General features: G+C 33.3%; 1 protein-coding gene across 1 annotated transcript; it reads left to right on the top strand.

Moving 5' to 3' along the window:
- The first annotated feature begins 643 nt into the window (after window positions 1-643).
- LOC149241291 (protein neprosin-like) lies at window positions 644-1,648 on the top strand. The gene is made up of 2 exons (XM_089370497.1): window positions 644-1,019; window positions 1,205-1,648. The coding sequence occupies exons 1-2, from the start codon at window positions 726-728 to the stop codon at window positions 1,646-1,648; spliced, it is 738 nt and encodes a 245-aa protein (XP_089226623.1). The 5' UTR covers window positions 644-725.
- Window positions 1,649-2,344: the final 696 nt, after the last annotated feature.

Raw genomic sequence — 2,344 nt, 5'->3', positions numbered from 1 at the left:
TGCACATTCCATGTATTCTTATCAATTTGTCGCATTAACATAATGAATGTTTTGAAATGATAATTTACATGTTTAGTTTGAAACGAACAATATGAATAAGAAAACATCATCTACATCCACATCAGCAAAGCATGTGGGCATCCAATTAAGAGGTAATAAGTGGAGCCGAAATCCCCTGGATATGCGCAAGCCAAAATGAAGTCACCCAGGGGGTCGAGATCCCGAAAGGGCTACGAAATTAGATTTAAATAATGTTACAGAATTTTGAGTAGCTGAGTAGTAAATAGGAGGTGAAAATATGAATAAAATGAGAATGTGTTCCATACCATTTAAGTAGGTGACGTGGAACTTAGATCCCCATAAGGTATCACTAAATTAGAGTTTTAAAAATGTTACGGGATTCCCAGATCATGAGATTTTGAGATTGCAAGATGTCGATATTATTACGCCGTAAGGCGTTTCCCTTTGGGATTAACTTCCCTGGATGCCACTCTGTGATGCCTTGACCCGTTGATCCATTGTGTTAGACGATTAAAAAAATCTCTTCCGTCCGATCATTATAGGCGGTTGCACATTGTAAGTCCGATCATTATCCCTATGTGTGACCGATTCATTCTCCTTGCAACGCATCACATCTCGCAGCGCATCACATCTGGCCAGCATGCACTCTTCAGTATTCCCATGCTGTAAGAGTCTCGTTTCTACAGTGCCTTTTGTTATTTTACATGCTTATTTATACAAGTCTGTCATCAGGCATGTCGATTCCCTACAGTCTCCTCTACATGAAACCTATGAGTAGATTTCTCAGGGCTTCAGTTTTTACCTTTTTACCTCCACCTACCAGATCCAACTGGAAAATAATGTCTTTGCAGAGTGATTCCTACCAGGAGACGGGATGCTACAATCTGTTATGTTCAGGTTTCATTCAAACCAATGAACGAATAGCCATTGGTGCTGCCATTACACCTATTTCTTCTTTCAATGGTCCTCAGTATGATGTTACCATACTGATATGGAAGGTCTGGAACTTCATCACCATTCATTTGATTTTGTTTGATTAAATTAAGCTGCAAAGATATGCGTATTGCAGTAATATAAGCACTAAATGCAAAGCCAGAAATAAACAGAAAGAACCAGTATACAGCTTTGATTTTTTATATGTACTACAATTTATTTTTTCTGCATTTGTTTTTGTTGTTTGCAGGATCCTAAACAGGGCGACTGGTGGATGGAGTTTGCAGAAAATGAATTGGTGGGATATTGGCCTGCACATCTCTTCACACATTTAACAGATCATGCAAATATGGTTGAATGGGGTGGTGAGGTCGTAAACATGGAACCAGGTGGAGATCACACTTCCACACAAATGGGAAGTGGTCATTTTCTAAATGAAGGATTTAGCAGAGCCAGCTATTTTCGTAATCTACAGGTTGTAGATGCAGAAAACAGTTTACAAACCATAGATTCAGTCTCCACTTTATCAGAGCACACTACCTGTTATGACATCCAAAGCGTTTACAATGAGGTAATCATTTCTGCTGGGCACTTTTATCACTGCCAAATATGCCTTTCTCTCGCATGTGACTACAGTACATTCAAGAACAGAGGATCCAGGGATGGGCTTAATTCGCCGTTCTCTGGGCTCTAATTCAGAGACATTTTTTTGTTATTTAAAATATAAATTGATATTTTTTTTAACCTAAGGTAATTTTAAAAGAGATTTTTGTTATTTGGAATACAAATTGGTTTTAGACAACTTAAACCTCTGAGGTTCACAACTATTACTTGTTTGTAAAAGTTTTGAAAATTTATATATTTATCTAATTTTATGAACTTTTTTCCTCTGTATTGAATTTATCTTAGCCCAATTACATTTGATTATCTTACTACATTATATTTCGTAGTTTACTGTATATTAATTTTATTTTTCAAGTGTGAATATATGAAGATTGTATGTAAAGATTTTTATTAAATTTAAATTTTATAATAAAATATTAAAATAATTTGTTAATTGTTAAAATTGTGTAAGTTAAGTGTTTTGAGATTTTTAAATATATTGGATAGATTTATTTAAATAATAATGATTTTATTTCAAAATTAAAATATAAACAATTCAATAAACATTGTTATTAATTTTTTTTAAATATTATTATTAATTTTTTTAAATGATAGAGAATTAATAAATTGAGAAACTCAACAAAAGTCATAGAGATTTTGATTTTTGTTCTATTTTTATTAATTATAACAGTGAGCACAAAACAAACTAAATTGCCATAGTTTCAGTGTCAATGGATATATTATTTTTTCCCAAAAATTGGGTCAATGGATATATTAATTTAGTTGT

This window comes from Pinus tabuliformis, chromosome 8 (assembly GCF_031772625.1).
Source record: "Pinus tabuliformis cultivar Carrire ecotype Pingquan chromosome 8, CPIR1, whole genome shotgun sequence".
NCBI classification, from domain to species: domain Eukaryota; kingdom Viridiplantae; phylum Streptophyta; class Pinopsida; order Pinales; family Pinaceae; genus Pinus; species Pinus tabuliformis.
Note: the sequence above shows the minus strand (reverse complement) of the source record. Positions and strands in the feature narration are given on the sequence as shown.

What these genes read in the sequence shown, in the direction of transcription:
- LOC149241291 (XM_089370497.1), top strand. Translation starts at nt 726, where the DNA reads ATGCTTATTTATACAAGTCTGTCATCAGGCATGTCGATTCCCTACAGT. An exon ending in TTACCATACTGATATGGAAG is followed by an intron (nt 1,020 to 1,204) that starts GTCTGGAACTTC and finishes TGTTGTTTGCAG; the next exon opens with GATCCTAAACAGGGCGACTG.